Raw genomic sequence first — 20158 nt, forward strand, 5'->3', positions numbered from 1 at the left:
ACGGGGGCAGCGGCGGCGGCGGCGGCTGCACCGGCGGCGGCGGCACCACACAAACAAGGACGCTGATTGGGCAGCTGCCAAGCGCCTCGGCACCGCCTTTCCCACACGCCACGACGCCCATTGGGCGACCTAAGCCGGTCTCCCCGCCCTCATCGTCTCAGCCATACCAATAGCAGACGGGATGCCGGGACTACACCCCACCCTTGAAGAGTGAGTGGCTGGAGAAGTGATGACTGGCATACTTAAGACCCAATTCTACACGGTAGAGGGGGATGGTCTAGCGGGGGCGCGTTAATGGGTACCTCGGCCAGCCCCAGACACATCCGGGTCTTCAGCAGCCCATTAAGTGTCGGGGGTCAAAAAACCGCTTCGGGCTGCAACTTTACCTTAGAGACGTTTTGGTCCCCAGGCAGCCGCCGTACCCCAGTATCCCAAAGCCGGGATTCCCCTTTGGCCCTTTCTCATTCTTTCAATTCTAAAGATGGAGACTGGCAGACGGCTGTGCTCTGGGTGGTGTTTCATCGCGACAGAATCCAGGAATTCCAAGATGTAACTAGCTTGAGGCTCTTGGGCCTTGTTGTCTGTTTGGGGCGTGGCCTACCTCTGTCTGCCAAAGGCCTTCAGCTTCCTGGTTTCATCATATCTTAGCACGATACTGTCGTGACTAAACCACGACAGCAAAAAGGGGGAAAAGGCGCCTGGTCAGATTGCTGAGGAATTACGGTGTGCACACCCTCGCTGCTGCTCCTCTGGGAATCTCCTGGTCTGGCTAAGTTCACAGTGAGGGAAACCGCTTCTTACCTCACCAGACTACACCTACTTAACTCAAGGCCCAACGCCTCTTTCCTAGCCTCCCTACTTCCCCAAAGCAGTATAAGTATAGGTAGCCTTCTTGAGTACCTTGAGGATAGGGACCAAGTAGCAGAGGTTCAGTGTGTTGAAGGAATAATAATAGCTAATGTTTTAGGATAGAGACTGTGTTCCAGGCACTGTGCTATACATATATATATATATATGGCATATATATGGCATATATATATAGCATATATATGCATACATATATATGCATTCATGTTAGTCTTTTAACAACTTTAACGTGGGTTGTCTTATTCCTCATATCTCAGTGAGGTACTGTTACCCATTTTGCAGATGAGAGATGTGTAGTGCAGATCAAATGATTTGGCCAAAGTTACACATGAATGGAAGAGCTGAAATTTGAACCAAGGTAGATTAAGAAATAGCATCAGAGAGGTTAAGTAACTTGCCAAACATCACATAGCTAATTAATGACTAAGTGGTGCCTTGAACTCAGAAATAATCATTCCACAGGCACTAGAACACATTTTCAAAACACTTAGCTATCTATCATACTGTGAAATGTAAATAAAACTCATAAAGGATATGGTCATATAAAGACATAGACCCTATACACACACACACACACACACACACATATGTTCCAACCCTTCTTTGTTACAAGAGGGTAGAGAAAACTTGTTCCCTTCTGGTGGGAAAGAGTATTGGTTGAGAAAATGGTCTCAGAAGTCGACTGCTGGGGTTTGGATCCTGGCTCCAACTCTCAAAAGTTGTGTGAATTGGATGCAAATTACTTAACCTTTGTTTTCTATGCCTCAGCTTTACTATCAGTAAAATGGGAATTGCCCTTATAGTGTGATTTGAGAATTATAAAATAGCACATTTTAAATGCTCAGGAAGATGTCAAGGATACATTATACATTGATAATCATTAGTAACTATTTTGAGTGTTCCTCACTTTTCCGACAATTTCATCCTAATTCTAAATCCAGCTTCTGTTGGTATAGGCCTGTACTGAAAAAACTCTCTACTAAGCCCCTCATTTTAATGTTTCCACTTACTCAGTCACAGATGATAAAGCACATTCTGCAAATTACCAGGCATTCACCTATGTGCTGGGGATATTGCAGTAAATGAGGCAAAGTCACTGCCATCATGGAAGTAACAGTTCACTTTCCCTAACTTGCTACTTTGTCCATTATCATTCTTTGCTCTCTGAAGGGCCAGTCTTCAAAAGCTTTGAAACGACAAGACACTATAATGGTAGATACAAGTAAGATCTGAGAAAATGCCTTTGGGCAAGTTTAAACTAAGACAATGGAGGGGAACTTTCATCTGGAGGCTCAAACTACAGGGAAGACAAGTAAGTGAGGCCACTATTGTAGTGGACATGACCTTTGCCCTCTGCTGGCTCCACCAGTTTGTTTCTTTTCTTTTTCAAAGCTAACATGCATTATGTTTAGCATTTTAGATGTTTAGCATTCAAGATTAGGTGTTTAATCTTTAAACCACCTATCTGATTTGCAGAATAGGGAAAAACTGAGGGTCAGCAGTTAGATACTTAAAACTGAGGGTCAGCAGTTAGATAACTTGTCTGATCTAATAAAGATAGCAAGTGTCAGAGACAAGACTTAACTAAAAATTGTCACACTCAAATCTATATACTGTGAGAAGATAAATTGGGGTCTGTAATCTGGGAATATTCTCCCCCCACTCTACTCCCTAGGCCACTGAATGGAAATATCAGCTACCATGGCATTTTGCTTTTAGAATTCCAAATATTTTTGTGGTAAAATTCTGTAGTCCCATTCATTGAACTGTGGGCTTCTAGAAGCATGTCCCAAAATGAGAAGTGGAAGCAGGAGATAGGGTTGATTATTAAGTGTTTGTGAGCCAAGAGGCACATTAGACCATTAAGATGGAATCCTCTGTTGAGATAGGGACAGAGCCCAGAATTCACCCTCAATTCCAGGGGGTTCAGTACATTGATAGGCACATTGTGCTAAGTAGAAACTTAAAATTCAGGAAGAAGCCCTCCCTGGTGGCACAGTCGGTTAAAGCACAGCAGGTTAAAGCACAGCACTAAGAAGCTAAAGCCACTTCAGCATGAGTTCAAACCCTGCCAGCCCCAATGTGATCCACATAGCGCAGCAGACCTCTCCGCCCGCTGCTCCCCTCAGCAGTATACTTCGTGCATCTCCCTGTTCTGCTCCCCACAATCTCCAGTGAGCTCTCACTGCCCCTGCACCTCTGGCCTGTACCCCAGTTCTGTATGCACAAATAAATCCTTTTTTAAAAAAAATTTTCAGGAAGACAGGTGCTACCTTGCAGAAAGTACTTGGGATAATGCAGAGAGAAGTTGATTCTGGAGCATGAGCTCTGGTGAGAAGCTGGGGGATTCCCTCTGAAGGTATCTCCTAGTTCTAGAGGGCAACATTGCCTAAGCCTCTGCTCCCTTCTTGTGTAGCCCGTTTAGGCCACTGGAAAAGCATCCTACCATGATCAAGACAGGATGGGGAAGGGCCCTGCTGCTTGTAGTCCCAGAATTCAGCAGTACCTCTTTCTTCATCCACTGCTCTCCACCCCCAGAAATTTGCACTAAAGGCTCATACAAGTTATTTCCTCCATTGACACTCTTGTTCTCCTTCCCCAAGGCATTTCTGTTTTGTTGGCTAATTCCCTTTGGTAATTGGTTTTACAGCTCTGTTAGGAGTTGTTTCCTGTGTTTATTTCATTATACAGGAAAGAAAGGGAGAACTCTGAGTGGGCCAAAGAGATTAGAAAAATTATGCCTGTCTTCCCAATGCCCATATGCAGCAAGACCCTGAATTTTTGCCCCTGTCTTCCTGGGTCCGCCCTCTGTTTGGAAGAGTATTGCCTGCAACTAGAGCAACCAAGGAAGCTTAGGATGACTGCCAGGACTCCCAGGATGCTTGAGGGCTGCCAACACCAACTACCGGGGAGAGGGTCCTCATCTTGTGGAGGTATTGGAGAAACGAGGAGGGGGCATTTGGGGGGGGGGAGAAGGAAAGAGGCAGAGATGAGCTCAGGGCCCCTAGAGAATGGAGGCTTTGTGTGGGATATGGATGAGGGACAAGGGGGTGATTGTGTGGGAGGGCCGGAAGTGCCACACAGACTGGCACCACCATGGCCGACACCGGATTCACCCCTCTTCTGCTCTGACAACTCCCTGTGCCCCAAGGGACCGGTACCAGACCTGGTCAGGGAAAGCAGGATGTGCCTGAAGGCTGCAAGGAATGGAAAAGTGAAAAGGAGAACATACAGCCAGGGTTAAAGAGAAGTGCCCCCACCACTGTCCCAGATCCAGGGAAAAGGAGGCGGAAGGAAAAAGACAGAAGCAGCTTTTACTATATTTACATCCAATAAAACTTTGCAAGGAACAATCCTTATTGCACAGATCAGGGTCCTGGGTCGACGAGGCATTCCCTAGGCTGGTGGAGTGGACAAGGAGTAGAGCTAGAGGAGGCACCAGTGCTAAGGGAGCTGGGGATTCCTCTACCTCCCACCTCCTGATTTCAAGGCGCTACCAACCCCTGGACCATGGTGCCCATTTCCCTTCTCTTTTTCACTGTCCATAACAAACTTATAAGCAAGGGGGCTGTGGCTCCAAAATAAATAACTTAAAATACAAACACTACAGTAGGAAGGCCTGGAGAGCCTTGGGCTCCTTCACCAACTCCAGGAAGAGGGCCCTCACTGGTGGGGAATGATGTCCCTCCGTCCCCTACAGGCAAAGGCTCAGCAGCTCTGTAGCTATCCAGTTGTTTTTTAAAACAAAAACTTATAAAATGACCAGGGTAATGCAGATCTGTGAGTACCCTGGAGGGGAGTTCCTGGTATAGGATGGGGAGGAACAGAGCTTTGCCAACTCCCCCAAGCCGCCTCCAGTCTCAGCACGAGCAAGCTGGGCAGATTGGATTTAGGGGAATTGTGACTTTTGGTAACTGAGGGTCCCTCTTCCTCCTGCCCCCACTCGGAAGCTACAGCAGCCATGCTTCCAGCCTGCTTCCGGCTCCTTAGGAAAGGAATAGGAAAGCAGGTTATCTTTTGAATCCATTCTCCTTCGCCTCCCACCCCAGGCTGGAGAAGGAAGCTTAAGGGTCCCTAGCATTCCAGAAGTGCTCCAAAACATTTTCGGCAATCAATGGCCTTCAGGGTGGGCATCTGTGCCCGCCGCTGTCTCAGCTCCTCCTTGCCCATGCTGCTGGCCAGTTTGTTAAAGGCGGACTTGTACTTCTTATCAAAGGCCACTAGGAAAGAGAGTAGAGGTCACAGTACATTAGGATTTCAACTTCCCACACCAGGTCCATAAACTCAGCCTCCCATCTGCTCCTCACCTATGTCCACGTGGTCCTTGCCCAGAGCAGCCATCGTCAGGAATAAGATCTCACGGTAGATGCCCCTGGAATGGAGGCAGGAGAATATGAGTGAGAGAAAGGGGGTGTGGAGCCCAGAACAGACCAGGGGCCTCCTGGGTGAAGTACCATACCTCTGTAGGTGCAGACCAGTAGGAGGGGGCCCTAGAGTATCCAGCAGGAGCCCCACAGCTTTGTGTACCTCATTGAGACCGACATGGCGCAGCACAGCCTCTAGCAGTGCGAGGCTGAGGGATGCAGGTACTGGCCCTGGCCATACCACCCGCTGAGGAATCTGGCCTGGGTGAAAGCAACAAAGGGAATCCAAATTAAGCTCTCTAAGCTAGGCGTGGGGCCAGCCCCCTCCCACCCTAGGCCGGATACTGCACTCACTGTGGACTCTCCAGAGCACATAGAGAGGTGGACAGCTATTGGGGTCAGGGGTCAGGACATCCCACAGCAGCCGCACCTGCACAGAGGCTGGATCAGGGGTTAGCCAAGGTGATGGGGCCTGCGGAGACAAGACAAAGGACAGTCAGGTTCATGAAATGGAAGGCGGAAGACAAAAAATAGACAGCTGAAGTTCCAAGGGACAGAGGACATTATAGGACACAGCCAGAGAAAAGTGCTTGCATCCATGAGAATGTAAGCTCTCCGAGAGCAAGCACTTTGTTTTGTAATCTGCTACATTCCTAGTACCTCAAAACTGCCTGGAATCTAGGAGGTACTCAGTAAGTATGGGTGGAATGAATAGGCGCACATTAAGTAATGATTTTCTAGGTACCAGAACTATACAAAAGTTCTGTGAGGCTCAAATTTGTGAAGTGAAGGGGCCAGAAGTCAAATCAGGTACAACTGACTCCCAAGCCTACACTCCTACAGCACCCAGGACATGGGTGACAAGCTGACAGATGTGGAGGGAGGCGCTCGGGAAGCAGGGACCAAATAGGAGCACTGACCTGGGGGGCCGGGGGCCCGTCACAGGAGGCCAGCACCAGGCATGGCAAAATACTCGGCAGGCGCAGCCTCTGGAAGTACCACAGAAGGTTCCAGAAGATGATGGGGTGGGCAGCAGGCAGCTCAGGCAACGCCAGCACCTCACTGCCCTCGTTCTCTACCAGTGACTCCAGCTCCTTACGCAGCACCAGGGGGCTCAGGTAAGCCCATGCCCCACCCTCGACCCGCCGGGGGGCACCCTGTCAGACACAAAGGGGGAGGGCATTTACCAGGACTCTGTTCCCAGAACCATGCTTCTCAACCTCACCCGCCAGGTTCTGGGATGCCTCTTGTCCTCAATACCCAGTACCATTGTAATAACACACACACAGACACACACACACTCCTTGTGCCAGGTTCTGGGATGCCTCTTGTCCTCAATACCCAGTACCATTGGTACACACACACACACACACACACACACACACACACACACACACTCCTTGTGCCTGTTCGACCCAGCCCTTACCCCCATGTGCCCATTGCAGAGCTGGGGCTCATCCAGGGCCAGGCAGAGTCTGCGGTCACTAAGCACAGGGCCCGGGCCCCCAGGGACAGGAGCATCTTTGCTGTCACTGGTACTATCAGGCTTGGGGCTGGGAACACTGCAGAGGAACACAGCAGGAATGTCAGCCCCTGGGCCACCCTTTCCCCAATCCACCCATAATATTTGCCCGGCTTTGGGCACCTGGGTCGGGAGTCAAGGGTCTGGACGCTGAGCAAGGGCACAAAGGGGCAGGAGCAGAAGGGACAGGTCGTGTTGAGGTTGGAGTCATCAGGTGCCCAGCCAGCCATGATTTCCTCGTCATACACCAGCGAGTCACAAGCACGGCACAAGGAGCAGCTGGACAGCAGAATCTGCAGGCAGAATAGCCAGGAGGCACGCCTGCTTGACCTCCAGGTTCCTTCCCTTGCTGCTTCTTCCTCTGAATCCCAGCCTAGCCTCCTCCCAGCCCCTGCCTTCAAGTGTGCCCGGGAGGGGGTATTCTCACCTCCAGGGAAGGCGGCTGGAAGGATCCAGGGGTGTCACTGAGGCGCTCTGAGGAACGGCGAAGGCTCAGGCTGCTGAGAGAAGATTCTGAGAGGTCCCACTCACTGCCCAGAGAGGCTGAGCTCTGCCATCACATGAGAAAACATGGTCAGCTAGCCCCATTTGCTCTTCACCCAGGAGGTTGGCCTCAACCACCCCTTAGCAGCCCCTCTCTGGGTACGGCCTCTGGGCACACCCAGTTATCAGCCTTTCCCCAAGCTTCACCGGCTACCTCAGAGGCAGTGGATCCAGGGCGCTCCCGGGGGCGCAGAAGACTGTCCATGGGGCTGCGGCGGGCTGGGGGAGGCAGGTCAGGGGGTAGCTCAGGTGGGTGAGCACGAACACGAGAGGCAGGGGAACGGCGAGAAGGAGTGAGCAGCTGTTGGAGGCGGGCACCCAGGCCTCTTCGGGGGGTACTGATCTCCTCCTGCCGCCCACCAGACTTGGGCACCCGCCCACTTAACCCTTCTAGAGTCTCCGTGGACTGGGTACTCAGGGTTGAGCCTGAGCCCCCTGGGCTGCCTTCAGGTGCTGGCTCCTCCCCGGTCAGGCTCAAGTCTGAGAGGCTTCCATCATGCCAGGGCACAGGTGATCCCCGAGGTTCTAGTACCCCCAAGGCCTCTATCACTGCAAACAGAAAAGAACCAGGAAAGATAGGGTCCAGCCCAGGAATTAAGTGGACATAATTCTGGGCTGCACAAACTTTACCACCTCAACCCCCATTGTGATGACGCTCTGGGCAAGATATCCTCAGAATCGGGAGTCCACCCCAGAGGGCCAATACACCATCCTGCCTCCAGTCTTCCCCTCTCTCTTGGCAACAGTTAGAGAACAGACAGGGAGTGGGTTGGACAATGGCACTCACTGTGGGCCACGCCAGCCTCCACAGTGGACTGGGCCCCTCGGGCACTGCCCAGGCTGCCACTCTTCACCAGGCGCCCTGCGGGTGAGGCTGGGTCCCGTAGGCTTCGCCCAGCCCAAGTAGTCTGGCGTTGAAGAGGGCGGGTAGGGGAGGGGCGCTCCAGGTAGGGCTCTGTAAAAGACAGCCAGGGGGTTCAATGACAGCCAGCCAGAAACCTCGCCCCCTGTTCCAAAGCAGTGTTCCTTGCATGGACCTCTGTTTGGAGGGGTCCTTCCCCGCACAACTTCAGCTCTCTTGTTTATCAATCCCCAGAACACCTAATGCCAACCGCTGGGCCAGCCAGCCCCCGCCCTCCATGCATCTCCCCGCCTGGTCCTGGCTACTCCATCCCCAAGCCCGTCACCAGCCCCTTCCCACCTGTCTGGGAACTGCCTGCCTCTTGTGCTGCTGCCTCCTGTTGCTGCTGCTGCTGCCGCCGCCGCTGCTGCTGCCGCTTCCGTTCTCTCAAGGGTTGGCGGAACTGGGCAGCACCCAAGACGACGTTCCGGAGCTTGGCCCAGTGCAGTCGTCCACCCGTCGTACCAGACGGCCACTTGCTTTCCAGCACAGCCTACCAGGCACAGTATCCATCAAGATGGCCTTCTTCTACACCCTGACTCTAGCCTGACACCCACTGCTTGTCTTGGAGCCTCAAGGGACCATCTTCCTCCTTCCAGACATCCAGCCTTCTGGCTCAGCCAGAAACAAGAGTCCAAAATAGGCAGGTGGCAGCAGCCATCTTGGAGGGGTCTGGAGGCCAGAGGCTTCCAGAAATAGCTTGTATCCAGACTCTCTACTTATAAATTATATGGCTTTAGGCCCTCCCTAGTGGCATAACAGGCGAAAGCACAGCACTACAAAGCTAGCCACAGCCACTTCAGTGTGAGTTCAATCCCCAGTCAGGGAAGTGACCAACATGGCACAGCAGACCTCTCCTGTCTTGCCTGCTGCCCACTGCTCCCCTTAGCAGTGCGCTTCAGTAGATCCACCTGTTCTGCTCCCCACTCTGTCTCTGGTGAATCCTCTCAATGTCTGCACCTCTGGCCTGTGCCCCAGTTCTTCTATATAAAAATAAATAAATAAATAATTTTAAAATATTTATTTATTTATGCATACAGAACTGAGGTACAGGCCAGAAGTGCAGGGGCGGTGAGATGATTCATCTGAGACAGAGTGGGGACCAGAAAAGACAAATTAATGAAGTACACTGCTGAGGGGGGCAATGGGCAGGTGAGGAGAGGTCTGCCACGCCATGTGGGTTACCACCCTGCCTGGGAATTGAACTCATACTGAAGTGGCTTTAGCTTCAAAGTGCTGTGCTTTAATATACTGTGCCACCAGGGTGGGCCTAAAATATTTTCTAAAAAGTAAAAGCCAGAAGAAAAAAATATGTGGCCTCCATCCAAATAATAAATAACAGGAGGCCATTTAATCTCATGGCTGAGGACTTGAATTCAGAAGATGTCAATCTTCCTGTGTTCATATCCTAACGCCCAGATTTATTCCCTGTGGGGCTCAAATTATTAACTGTTACCTCACTATCTCATCTGTAAATGGGGATGACAATCATATACCCCCATGGAACTGTGGTAAAAAATTATTTTAAATTTATAATGGGGCCTCACTGGTGGTGTAGGGGTTAAGTCTCAGCACTAGGAAGCTATCCAAAGCCACTGCAGCATGAGTTTAAGCCCCAGTCAGGGAGCTGACCCACATGCATGGCAGACCTCTCCTGACCTGCCCGCTGCGCTCCTCAGCAATGTATTTCAGCCAATCCACCTGTTCTGCTCCCCACTCTGTCTCTGGTGAGTCCTCTCACTCTCCACACCTCTGTTCTGTACCCCAGTTCTTGTGTGCATAAATAAATAAATCTTTAAAAAAAAAAACAAATTTAAAAAATAAAATGTATAATGTACTTGGAACAGGGCCTGGCATGTTAGCTATTACTCTTACCATTATTGATAGGTAGCAGAATTTGCCTAGCCCCCTAGTCAGATTTGCTTAAGAATTGAAGCAACCGGGCCCTCCCTGGTGGCGCAGCAAGTTAAAGCGCAGCACTAAGAAGCTAAAGCAACTTCAGCATGAGTTTGATCCCTGCCCCAGAGGTGACCCACATGGCGTGGCAGACCTCTCCTGACCCACCCTACTTCGTCAGTCAGCCTGTTCTGCTCCCCACTCTGTCTCTGGTGAATCCTCTAACTGCCCCTGTACCTCTGGCCTGTACCCCAGTTCTGTGTGAATAAACAAATAAATCTTTAAAAAAAAAAAAAAGCATTGAAGCATTAAGTACATCCATGACAGTGGATACAGGTCCTACTTGGATTGTACAGACCCAATCTCCAGGCAAGGGAAGAGCACAGGTATCAGGGAGTAGCATCCTCAACTTACACATACCTGGCACGAGCTACCGCCCTGCTCTTGGGCCCAGGTTAGGTACCTTATTGTAGTAGCCGTAGGTGATGGTGTTGGGCACAATGCCTGCCTGTCGCATCTCCAGCATGACCCTCACAGACAGCACAGGCTGCCCATAATGTGAACAGAGCTGCATCAGCACCCGGTAGCACACCTGGGCAGGAGAGGTGCAGGTGAGAGGAGACCTGCTTCCCACTCATATCCTCATCTCAGCAAGCACCTTCTTCTAGCCTCCCCAGTTCTCATAGACTTCGCCTGCCCTGGTAGCTCTTGGGGCGGCCTCCGAGCCACCACCCTCCCAGCAGTCTCCAAGGGCTTCCCAGGCTCATGCTCACGAGGTGGTGTGATGGGCATTTGCCTGGCATGGGCTTGTACCATGCTCCCCATCTGCTCTCTCTGGTCTCCACCAGGTTCCCTCTCACTGCCCCCCAGCCTGCACAAGGCTCCTGGGACTGGCGTGGGTGCCCACCTCGTCAGGCAGCACCACCTTGCGGCTCTCCATCTGACGCAGCACGTGGTAAGCCGTGTGCAGGGCCCGCACCCGGGAGGGCACCGACCGCACGTAGGCAGGCAGACACAGGAACCACAGCCCGTAGCAGTGCCCCAGCAGACACCGGGCCCACATCTCAGGCACAGCTGCCGAATTCTGTGCCGTCCGCTGTGCGACCTTCATCTCCTACGTGGGCAGGGAACACACTGAGGTGAGAACAACGCCAAGGCAGAGCAGGTCTAAAATGGTGTGGGAGATACAGCACATTCCCTGAAGAATGGCCTGTCCTCTGAGGAGGCAGGCAGGGTGCTGCACACACAGCCTCAGCCAGGGAACCGCGGGCAGTGATGCCTAGCTCTTCATCATGGGCAGGTGCCCCAGAATCCAGCGAGCCTCTGGATTCCAAGGAATCTCAAAAGATAAAAGATCTGATGATGACAGTGGTAACCATAGCTGTAATTTATAGTGCTTTTTATGTGCCAGGCATATTTAGGCCTTCTAACAACCCTGGGGGAAATTACTGTTCTGCCTGCAATCACTCCTTAAAAAGGCATTATTCTATCTATGAAAACCCAGAAGAAATAGCTCTCCACAACCAGGTCCCCTTATGGGGCCCACTTGCTGGTCACCTGTTTGGTGCGGCGGGGGGCAGGACTGCTGGGAGCACTGCGGGAGGGGCCTGGCACAGGCAAAGCCCCAGCTTGCTCCTGAGGTGACTCAAACAGCTCAGCCCGTAGCTCTGGGAACCCATCATAGCTGGAGGCAGAGAGAGGCCACATCAGGAGTAGTGAACCCTGAAGCAGCCTGTGGGGCCTGGAACAACTGAGGGGCTGAGAGGCTCTCACCAATACTGAGGAGTGGACTCACTGCCCTCTGGTACCACAGGCTCTTCAGGAGGTGTGATGAAGACCGTGAGCTCACTTCCTGACAGCTCCTCCAGCTCCACTAGGGGGGTCGGCTCTGGCTTCTCCTGTTCTGGGTGGACCTGAGGTAGGATGTTGAGAGAGGGCACATCCATAGGGAAGGAGCAGGTACACTCAGACCCTACCAGAATCCTAGAGATAGAACTGGAAGGATGGAGTGAGGAATGGGGGGACTGAATGTGGCTGTGCACTGTGGGGATACCACCCTTCTCTAGGGACACCAGCCGTGTCTCCAGGGACACCACCCTTCACAGAGGAGACAGAGAGCTGTGTTTCAAATGGCCTGGGGTAAGAAAGCACTTGCGAGGAAGGTAGCAGAGGGCAAAGAGCATGCGGAATACCATATCCAATACCTTGTCCACACAAGAGTCAAAGAACTCAAGGGCAGCATGCCGAGCAGAGCCAAAAGAGCATTCCTCGATGAACTGTGAGAACATCTGTGTGTGGAGCAGCTGAGAATACAGCTTGTGGCTGGAGCGCTCCCGGGATTTGAGGAAGTCTGAGCGGGATGAGAATGGGGCAAGGAGGAAGGTTACCCGGGTTCTCCACCCAAGTCATATCCTCTATGAACCCCCTGCTTGGCTCGCTGCCCACTTGGTATCCATCAGAGCTATCAGCTCTTGGCATGTCTGGCACTATTGCCTCACACTCCAATCAACCAGCTCAGAACCCCCAGCACCATCGGCTCATGGCACACCCTCTCTTTTGTCTCTGTTGTCAGGGCACCCTTCAAGGTCCCTGAAGAAACTTTTCCCATGGGGGCAGCTCACCACAGGCTGCCCTACAGCCAGGGCACCAAGAGGGTAGGTCAGGGCAGTTCGCCTTTGTACCCTTCCTTCCTCCAGACCCAGAAAAGTGTTTGGCTCAAAGCCAGTGTCCATGACAACATTGCTAAGTGAAGTCAAGAGTAATGCAGCCCCACCACCTGCCTCACAGAACTCAGCCCTGACAGCCCTTCCTTGACACCCCTCCCAAGCCCCCTTACCCTGCAGGAAGAAGAGGTTGTCTACATCACGAACCCCCTCAGAGGGTGCCTGGGTGAGTGGGCGCAGGAAGACCCGGTAGCCCTTGAGTAGACAGGCCATGAAGCGGAGGAAAGCTCCCTGGACTTCACGCTCCAGCTGGGCACGTCGACCACACACTGCTTCATAGTCTGTCAGCAAGAATTCCAGGGATGCCTCCTCCTCAGGTCCGGTGTACGCTGGGGACCAGGACAGCCTGAGAGTCAGGGCTGGCACCTAAGCTTGCCTCCACCATAAGCCTGCCCCTACACAGCAGTCACTGGTGCTTCCTCACCACCTCCTGCTTCAAGCAGACCTTGCATCAATATTGACTTAAAGATCACCTTGAGGTAACAGTTTCAAGTCTCCCCAATGGTCAGCTTGACCATCCCAACGTGTTGAAAAATATTAATATTGTATGCTCCTTCCTGTTGCCTAAATCGGAACTGGAATTTCTCTCACTTCTATCAAATGAAATCCTGACTCCTAATTCCCCAAGTGAGGTCTAGTTTATGCAGGCCTCCCTAAACTGGAAGGACCCTGCCCATCCAGGCTACTCACTCTGATCTAACTGCTGGTACAGGTTTGTCAATGTGGCCAGCAGAACCTTGTAGGGTCTTCGGGGCAGGGTCCGAGGGGAGAGAAGCTTCTTTTCCTCAGTCCTATGAAGAAGAAAGACAGAAGGAAGAAAGGACAATGGGCTCCTTGCCAGCCTCCCCAACTTTTTACCTGAGGCTGGTTTTGAGCAGGGAGCCCTCCATATAGCCCCCTAAATGAGACCTGGCCCTCTTACTGGAAGAGTGTGTTGGTATCGAGATCAACACAGATGACATCAGCAGGTGGGTCGTGCAGATCGAAGTAGCTAGAGTGGATACCCACAATGAAGGGCACGGGAGCACTCAGCACGTCTGCCAGTACCAGCGGGCACAGCGGAATGTAGGGACACTGCCAGTGCAGCGGGAAGATCATCTGAAGCACCAGGGAGTGAGAAGAGTGAGCAGGGGTGGGGCGGGGGGGGTGAGGAAATAGCGAGGGGGGGTCGCAGGAGAAGGGACATTGGCCTGAGAAGATGTCTGTGGAGAGAAGCTGTGGAGGTGGTCTCCAAGAGTCCCCGGTGGAAGCTACATGTCCCTGCAGACTGTGCCCAAGGAGGCTGAGGAGTCCCCAAGGAAGGAAATATGGAGGAAGGTCCAGGCAGGGTTGGGCACTCCAGACAGAGCCTTCTGGATAAAGAGGCTGGGCAGGGTGGTACTCACGGACACAAGGGCCTCGCACACGCTGGTGAGGAGGTCTGGCCGCAGCGAATGGACGAGTAGTTTGTGCTCTGTGAGCACAGCCAGCAATAGCGTGACAGCCAACTCAGGACCCAGGCTCTGCAGCAGCTGCAGGAAGCTGGCACCACTGTCAGCAATGCCAAGGTAGGGGAATAGTCACCAGGAGGCCCTGCAGGCCCTTCCCTAGTCACTGGTGGGCATAGACACCAGCTGGACCCAGACTGCACAGACCTCAACAGCTGTGCACACCTGGCTGCTACCTACCATGTCCTTGGTCACCAAAGTCCCCCAACTTGGGCACATACCTGAGGGGTAGGGGTGAGGATACAGGCTGACAGAGCAGGAGGTTATCATAGGGAGACATCTGGGAAGCAAAAGAGCCCCAGTTAGGACCCTCAAGCCTAAATCCTGCCGACTACCCCTTCCATCCGGCCCCAGCCGCAGCTCTCACCTGCACCAGGATGCGGGGTCTCTGTGGGGAAGGGAAAGGGACGTTGTGAATGAAGTGGGAGATGTGCCTGGGGAGAAAGGGACACTGTCAAAGGCAGACTGCCCCAACCCACCCCGTCCTACAGACACGTTTTCTCCTCTCCATAACTTGTCTATAGGACTTTCTCCTTTGTCAACTCCACCGGTCAGTGGAGTCTCGGTATCATTTAGAACAATCGGAAAAGAGCCCTCTGGACATGGTCTAACCTTGCCAGGATTTGCTTAGCCAGTGTAGGCTGGATTTCAGCCCCTTCACCTCTTGGACAGTTGTATTTTCACAATGAACAAACCACCACCACACAGCCCACAGCTCCCCACACCTCTCCCCAGCACCATCCTGATCTCTCCCAACACTCTGGGCTTCCCCATCCCCTCAGAACCCCCTTCCAGTGCCAAGGGAGCCATGCTCACGCTTCCAAGGGCAGGCGGTGGGGACCCGAGACAGAGTAGCGGTACAGGAAGGTGAGGAAGGCGCGGAAGGCCTGGAACGCAGGCCAGCGGGACAGCACAGCAATGGCACGTCGGCTGCGCACTGCCCGGCCTTCCAGGGCCCGGCCCCGCTCCACGGCACTCAGCAGGCCCAGGGCCCGAGCTTGCCGCTCTGACAGCCTGGCCCTCGAGAAGGCCTCGTAGAATTGCAGTGCGGCACCATACACCTGCCGGGGCAGAGGGGCGGTCAGGCAAGCCCTGCATAGCCCGGACCCCTTACCACACTCTACACACCCACCTTATCACCGGCTGCACCCGTGAGCACAAAGGTGGAGAAGACGGGCACGGGGTACTTGGTCTGGGCAGGCCAGCACTCGATAGTGGCCCCCATGGGCAGGCAGAAGACGGGCACTGACTCAGGCAGCGGGAACGCCTCATTGTCCTCCTCTGGGTAGCGGCCCAGCAGCTCTGTACCCCCAGCAGAGTGGGTGTACCCAAAAGGAGGAGGGGTCGTCAGATTTCAGGGGAAGCAACCAAGGGATCCCAGAAAGGCCAAGTGGTAAATGAGTTCTCAGTACACTGGCGGTGCCAGCCAAGAGGCACCAGAGAAGGGACACCAAGGGGCAAGGAGCTGGAAGGACAGGGACTACTCACCTGCCTCATACACCAGCGTGTTGGCCTTGGCCAAGCCCACCTTGTAGCACAGGTACACTGCTGGGCCCCACTGCCCCAGGGACGGCAAAAGACAAGCAGATACACAGCTAACGTTTCTGGGGTCACTTTTCTCTACCACCCCAAAGTGGTCTTTCATCTTTAGAATGCCCACTAACCCTGGCACCTTATGACCAGAGTCACCCATCTAGGCCCAATCCTGACACGGGAGGCCTTGGTCCTTTGTTCAGCCCCTCACACCACGATAGAGCAAGCCAACCTCTTGGCCCCAGGGCCCCACTTACCATGCCAGGGTTGAGATTGCGGGGCAACCGGCAATAAGTATGAGGAGTGCCCTCGCCCTTGCTGGGCAGCACCAGGCAGAGGTCAGTGATGCCCAGGGCATGCAGTCCTGCCCCTTCTGCTGCCCGCCGGTAAGTGAGGTAGGTGCGGGGGTGCCCAGGGCCTGGAGGGGCCAAGTTGGCTGAGTGACTGTAGGGTGTAGTGTCTAGCACTTGGAAGCCAGGCTTGGGACGTTCTTTCCCCTCATACAACACCCTTGACACAGAAAACAGAGAGGGAGAGAGAGACAGACGTTGGGTTGAAGACAGAGGAGAAAGCCCCTCGTCCTGCCAGAGCTCCCTATCCACCATGCACCCTCAGCCTCACCAAGCCTGAGCGTATGGCCCACTTCTCCCTGCTAAACTGTGTCTTCCAGAATCGTGTGCCCCTTCTTCTGACCTCAGCACTACGTCTTGATCAGTAACACCCTCTCAAGTCTTTCATGGCTCTCATACTCATCAATAAATCCTAAGAATAAAAACTCCCATGTACTGACTCGGTGCCAACTCTCCAATATGAATCAGCTCATTGAATTTTCTCAACCACACTGCAAGGAAGTATTATTACCCCCATTTTCCAGAGGAAGAAATAGGCCCATGGGGCTCAGTAAGCTGCCAAGATCTCATAGCAAGCAACTAGCAGCACTAGCATGTGAACCCAAATCTGTGTGACGATTAAGGGCATACAGCCCCAACAGCCTGTCCCTGGTTCTAGACTCTTACCTTCCCCTTTCCATCACCCACTCCTCACCCCATCCCTCTCTGCCTCACCCTGGACCCCTCCCAGCTCCCTTGGTACCACCATGGGTAGAGGTACACACCCCAGCTCCACAAGCGGGGGCTTGTCACGACCCCTGCGATAGCAGATGACTGGCTGAGTTCCACCCAGGAGCCCAGCACTGAGTTCCAAGGGGTGGCCCCCAGTGGAAGACTGGATGCACGTGTAGCCATGGGGAACCTCCTCGCCCAGTGCCCTTGCGATGACTGCCACGTCTGTAATGGGTTCAGCTGGCCGGGGAGGGCGCAGGGGCCCGCTGGGCTCAGGAACCCAGGTGTCCTCAGGGATGGGCGCTCCATCCCCTGCAAGCCCAGCTATCACGAAGTAATCCACCAGTCGGGGGGGCCGCTCCTCTGCCATGGCCCCCCCTTCGCTCACTGCATCTGCAATAGTCAAAAGGGGGAAAGATGAGGCATGGAAGCTGGTGTTGCCATGGCAACCAGGGAGAGAGCCTACCCCCTTCCTCTCCTCTTCCTAGTACTTCCAAGGAAAGGCAGGGTAAGCTTTCAGCCAATCCTAAACTCTCCCGCCTGTGACATCACCAGGCCCTCATAACCCAACACAGCTCCTTAAAGAGACCAGGTCCCTCCCACTTAGTGGTACCAGTTCTTTCCCCAGAGCCCAAATTCCACTTCACTACATACCTAGTGAAGCGGGCCTCCGATGTCATATTTCTCCTATATCCCTTTTAAAAGCCCCACTCCCCATCCCTTGCATGTAGCCACAAGATAAGATCACAAATTTTCCTATGACATCATTCATGCTGGCCATGACATCATGCCAATCGTAGTCTTTTTAAGGGTTTCTGGCCTTCCTAGTCCAGTTATGACATGATAAACCGTCCCAGCCCTGCTCACGTTCTTAAAGAGCCCACTTTTAAGTTTTTGTGAGGACCCAAAATTTTTCCAGGAAAACTCATGTTTAGAGCCTTCTCACACAACTTAAATATCCTTTTTCTTAATCAAACTCCATTAAGCTGGCCCCAAAAAGTACCCTTCCACCTATAAGACACGCAAGTGGCCCCAGTTAGATTTCCAAAATGCTGAGGGAGATAGTCGGCCATGTCATGCCCTCCTCCACGGAGCCCAGACAGAGAAACAGGCCCACCAAGAACTTTCAGTAACTGCTCTCACCTGCCTCCATGGCCCAACCCTAGAGACTTGGAGCCCCAACGGTCCTGGGGAACCCCAGGGTGCAGAAGCTGGGAAGGAGCTTGGTGGGTAGCTTTCAGCACAGGACAGAAGGCGTGGGGGTGCTTATAAAGGGAAGGGAGGTGGCTTCCTGAAACAGTGGAGGGTTCCGCTGCGGCTTAGCGGAAGTCAGCCTATGGGTGTGTATCTGGTGATGGTGTGTGGGGTGTTGGGGGTGGGGGGGGGTGTACTGTTGAAGGTGCCAAACAGCACCATGCTAAGTCAGAACTTTAGATAAAGGACTTGTGCAAGGCAGGGGGTGCTCTGTAGCTGTAGGATGTAGACCTACTTAACCTCCCACCCTTCCCTAGAGACAGGGAACAAGGCTGGCTCTTCCTGTAACCTGGCCTCTGGCCACACACACACACCCCACTCCACCTAAATTTAGCCACCACATCTCGGAGGTGATGCCAGGAGTCAGCGTCAGCCTCCTGATTTGGCTCTGGGACACAGCCCCGTCCCTCGTGCACTGCAGGGGAATGGGAACCCTAAGCCTGAGGCTGCAGGCAGGAGTCTTTAGGTGGAGTGAGCTAAGGGGTGACTGGGTCTGCAGGACCTCCGCAGGCAGGTCTTCTCTTAACGAGCTGGGGAAGAGTCCTGCAGTCAGCCCTTCCCTATGATAGGCAAGGGCAAGGGCACAGTCCGGGTCACGATGCCCGCAAGCCAGGGTCCAGGGAGTTCGGTTAAAAGGAGGGCCAAGAGGAAAGCGGCTGGGAAAGAAGCAGAAGAGAGAGGACAGGGGCGCGGGCGGGCGGCCGGCTGGCCGGGACGTGACGGCAGCAGAGCCGGCCGTCGCGTGATCCAAGCAGGAGGAGGGGTGCTGGGGCTCCGGACCCACGAGAGTAAGAGGGGTGCAGGGTGCAGGGTATAGCGAACTAACTCCCGGCTGTGCCCTCCCCTCCACTTTCACTTCCCCAGGAGAGAGGAACCGGAACCAGATGTGCAGCGCCAGTGAACAGCTGGGGGGACATCCACCCCGCCCGCCAGCGCTTTCCTTCCCCGCCCGCCGCCCCGCCCGGTCCAGCCCCTACCTGCCGGCCCTGCGACTCTCCGGCCGGCCGGCCCGCTGGCGGGTGGCTCGGAGGGCAGGCGGGCGGGCCGGCTGGCGGCAGAGCTACCCAGCCCCGGACATGGAGCTCCGGACTGGGGCACCGCTCCCGACCGAGCAGCGAGCGAAGGAAGAAGAGGCGGCCTAGGGTGCCCCGGCGCGGGGCGCGGTGGAGGGAGATCTGGCGATCCCTGCGTTGCCGCCGCGCTGCGCCACGCGGGTACCGTACTGCCGCCCGGCTGGCTTTGGCCCGGCGATCCTCCCGGCTCCCGCCGCTCTAGGGGCTGGGTGCTTCTCCGCGAGCCCCGCTTTCTCTGCTCCCCCCACCCCCCTCGGGGCCGTGGGTGCCGCCGCTACCCCCACCCCCCCTCCCCGGCCGGCGGCCGTGACCCAGGCATCGCCTGCTTAGCGCCCGGCCGCCTGCAGCGCGACCCCTGGCGGCTGGGAGGGCCCCCTGCACCCAGACAGCTTACCCCCACCCCACCAACCCCACCCAACAGATGCCACAGGACACTGACCCCAGAAGGCCCCAGCAATCCTAGGCGTGCTCCCTTCTGGCCCAGTTCCTACAGTCATACGTGGCTTGCATTCCTGGGTGAAGATCCTTAAGTCCTAGGAGACCCAGGTGGCTGTCCCATTTCCAGGTTTAGGGCAAATTGCATCCCTTTGGGCCTAAGCTAGAAACTCTCAGTTCTCATTTCTGAAAATGAGAAGAGCTTTGGAAAGAGGAAGAGGGCAGACCAGGATTGTAGGGTGTGGAAGCATGGTAGAGGTGGGGGCAACTCCTGAGGAGGGGTGTTAATGTTGACTTCTGGGTGGGGAAGAAAGATGGCAGAGGCTTAGATGATCAGAGGGCTAGCAGCCCAAACCAGAGGAAACCTTCAGAACATGGTTAGGGAAGAACAGGGAGGGAGGCGGGGAATTCAAGCTTATTGAGAAGACAGAAATGAGACACAGGCACTTTCCTGAGACCTAGGCACACGAGGAATCTGATCATATATCATTTGTCTAAC

At 54.1% G+C, this 20158-nt stretch overlaps 1 protein-coding gene across 2 annotated transcripts; it reads right to left on the reverse strand.

Moving 5' to 3' along the window:
- Positions 1-4162: 4162 nt before the first annotated feature.
- Positions 4163-19509, reverse strand: DENND4B (DENN/MADD domain containing 4B). Of its 2 annotated transcripts, none has more exons than XM_004693734.2 (28): positions 19129-19509; positions 16951-17290; positions 16094-16346; positions 15792-15861; positions 15436-15605; positions 15120-15364; positions 14671-14737; positions 14525-14583; positions 14202-14346; positions 13739-13914; positions 13507-13607; positions 12930-13145; positions 12298-12443; positions 11867-12006; positions 11651-11777; positions 11001-11207; positions 10557-10685; positions 8498-8690; positions 8084-8251; positions 7451-7845; positions 7181-7303; positions 6877-7046; positions 6658-6793; positions 6152-6388; positions 5586-5703; positions 5327-5492; positions 5175-5239; positions 4163-5087 (listed from the first exon to the last, which is right to left on the reverse strand). In XM_004693734.2, exons 2-28 carry the CDS (start codon positions 17265-17267, stop codon positions 4942-4944), a joined length of 4485 nt encoding a protein of 1494 aa, XP_004693791.1. In that variant the 5' UTR covers positions 17268-17290; positions 19129-19509; the 3' UTR covers positions 4163-4941. The 2 variants fall into 2 exon arrangements, with proteins under 2 accessions (XP_004693791.1, XP_012588835.1); XM_012733381.1 differs by having other exon boundaries at positions 4176-5087; positions 6152-6220; positions 19129-19441.
- Between the last annotated feature and the right edge of the window lie 649 nt (positions 19510-20158).

The sequence above is a fragment of the Condylura cristata genome, unplaced genomic scaffold, assembly GCF_000260355.1.
Source record: "Condylura cristata isolate star-nosed mole 26May11 unplaced genomic scaffold, ConCri1.0 scaffold00040, whole genome shotgun sequence".
Taxonomy (NCBI): Eukaryota; Metazoa; Chordata; class Mammalia; order Eulipotyphla; family Talpidae; genus Condylura; species Condylura cristata.

Excerpts from the sequence above, each read along its gene's own strand:
- DENND4B (XM_004693734.2), bottom strand. The coding sequence starts at position 17,267 with ATGGCAGAGGAGCGGCCCCCCCGACTGGTGGATTACTTCGTGATAGCT. Across the intron at positions 14,347-14,524 it reads TCCTCACCCCTACCCCTCAG|TGGTGCCAGCTTCCTGCAGC; the intron begins GTATGTGCCCAA and ends CATTGCTGACAG. Across the intron at positions 13,915-14,201 it reads TGTGCGAGGCCCTTGTGTCC|ATGATCTTCCCGCTGCACTG; the intron begins GTGAGTACCACC and ends CTGGTGCTTCAG.